This window comes from Zingiber officinale, chromosome 1B, assembly GCF_018446385.1.
Source record: "Zingiber officinale cultivar Zhangliang chromosome 1B, Zo_v1.1, whole genome shotgun sequence".
Lineage (NCBI taxonomy): Eukaryota > Viridiplantae > Streptophyta > Magnoliopsida > Zingiberales > Zingiberaceae > Zingiber > Zingiber officinale.
In genome coordinates this window covers 119,450,499-119,452,743 of record NC_055986.1, presented here as the reverse complement: position 1 = coordinate 119,452,743, position 2,245 = coordinate 119,450,499, and the positions used below count along the sequence as shown (strand labels likewise).

The following is a 2,245-nucleotide window of genomic DNA, read 5'->3' as shown; positions in this document are numbered from 1 at the left end:
CATTTTAGCTCGATACCGAAACCTAAATGGACAGTTATAAAGATACATGATCAATTAAGTGGATGACAATAACATATCGATCCCTTCGATTAATTCAGCTGTTAACAATCTCATCCCTTCAATTACATATCTGAAGGAATTGAACTGACGACATTTATTTTATTAATGGTAATGAAAGTACGTGACCAAACATTCAATTAATATTATAAATTATAATTAAGAAGCTAGATGAGTTAGCATTTTTGCGACAAGAAAGGGATGGCGTATGGTCCTCTGATGATGCCATCCGAAATGGCATGGTGTGTCGCCTCCGTTGGGTGAAATCCCTCCCAAGAGGCATAGTTTAGTGGATTAGGACACACCGGTCCAGTCGCGTTGCACGGATACCCATTTCCTCCACAGCAAGCAGTAAATGGCACAGTGATACCTACACCAACGCCACAATATTACAAACTCAATCATTCATTAAATTGATATTTTAAATTTACTTAAAAAGTAATTAAAATTCAAGGAATTAATTAACAAGTCTAATGCATAATGTGTGTATATATATACCGAATTGGGCTTGGTTGGAGAACATCCTGATGCCAGAGTTGAGGTAATCTGCATAGGCGATGGTAACAGTAGGAAATTGTCCTTTAAGTCTGTCTAGCTCGGTTTGCAAGTTGCTGCTATGGTACTCAGAGAAATTGTTCATCCATATGAGGCAGCCATTCTTGTCATAGTCGCTTGGCTTGTCACTACGATACTGTCCTAGCCATGCGGGGATGCAACCGATCGGTAGGTTACCAGGGACGACAAAGGTTTTCGCGCCTAGTCCAATCAAAGTCTATATATATATATATATATATATATATATATATATATATATAAAAGGAAGAAACCGTAATTAATTAATAGAATGTAAGGCGCATGCAAATAATCACTATATATATATATATATATATATACCACTTAATTAATTTGTAACTTACCGTGATGGCAGAGCCTATGGCTTGAACAACGGGGGGCACAATTTGAATGAGTTGATCATAAGGCAGTCCCTTGCTGAGTCCCGAGTTGTAGTCGTTGCCACCAATCTCCCCCATCACGATCAACGAATTGGCCAAAAAGTTGGGGTCTAATGTTTATTTATGATTATCAAAATAAGATTAAGAATGGAAAATAATAATAATAATAATAAGAAGAAGAATTAAAACTATAGCGATCATATTAATATCGAGTGAGACATACAATCTTAATTTCCAATGGGATTTATTAAATCCTCAAAGCACGAGTTAATTAATTGATCACAGTTATATATATATAGGGGCATGTTTGTGGGCATTTATGTATACCTCTGAATAATGGATCTGTTTGGACAAATTTTTGGAACCATTCAATTTGATCGGGCAAAGTATGGTTCCAATTCGGGTCACTTTTCACTGCGACCGCCCCTCCGAAGGCAAAGTTCGCTCCCTTGGAGAAGTCTCCTCCGGCAAGGAAGGGCGGCACGAACGGTAACCCAAGACTTTCCGCTGTAACGAATATCAATAAATATTAATTAATATATAAGATTCATGTGATCCAAATCGCGGGTTGCACTGCATCATTCACCAACCGATGAAATCTAGGATGATTCTGCCGTCGCAGTAGCGACCGGTGCCCTTGTGGAAGTAGGTGGTTCCATACGGCGGATTTGAGAGGGCAGTGTTGAAGAAGGTGTGCGCGAAGTTGCCAGTGTCCTGCAGCGAGTCGCCGAAGCTAAATATGGCGGAGAAGCAGCTGCTTGCCTGGTGGGCTTCCAGCAACAAAAGAAGGGTGGTGGTTGCTGACAAGATCTGAAAAAACGAGAACGAAGAAGAAGCCATTTTTATTTGCACGTATCTCGCTTCCACTGAGAATGTTCTTGAGCCCTTATATACATACTATACACTTAATTACTTGCCATATAAATAAACATTCGTAATTTGGAAAAAAATATCTAGCAATAAATTCAATATCGGAGAAAATATTCTCTCCTTATTTTCTTTTGGAAAACTTTATAAATTTGGGACACGATTCACTATTTTACGTTTTGGATTATAATATAATTAGGATTATATTAAAGATTAATTAATATAATTTTAAATATATAATGTAATGTAATCTACATTATAAAAAATAATAAAATTTTATAATTTAAAATATAAGACTAATGTTATGCATGTAATCTAGATTATATTATAACCCTAAGATTCAATATACTAAACATATCTTTAGTCCA

General features: G+C 36.5%; 1 protein-coding gene across 1 annotated transcript; it reads right to left on the bottom strand.

Annotated features, from left to right (window-relative positions):
- Positions 1-233: 233 nt before the first annotated feature.
- On the bottom strand, positions 234-1,850 carry LOC122041427 (GDSL esterase/lipase At1g28600-like). The gene is made up of 5 exons (XM_042601104.1): positions 1,601-1,850; positions 1,338-1,517; positions 975-1,120; positions 556-748; positions 234-427 (listed from the first exon to the last, which is right to left on the bottom strand). Exons 1-5 carry the CDS (start codon positions 1,848-1,850, stop codon positions 234-236), a joined length of 963 nt encoding a protein of 320 aa, XP_042457038.1.
- Positions 1,851-2,245: the final 395 nt, after the last annotated feature.

Bases quoted from the DNA above. Each gene is read 5' to 3' on its own strand.
- LOC122041427 (XM_042601104.1), bottom strand. From the start codon at position 1,850: ATGGCTTCTTCTTCGTTCTCGTTTTTTCAGATCTTGTCAGCAACCACC. The intron at 1,518-1,600 runs GTTGGTGAATGA...TATTCGTTACAG, and splicing joins AATCATCCTAGATTTCATCG to CGGAAAGTCTTGGGTTACCG. The intron at 1,121-1,337 runs GTATACATAAAT...AATAAACATTAG, and splicing joins AACAGATCCATTATTCAGAG to ACCCCAACTTTTTGGCCAAT.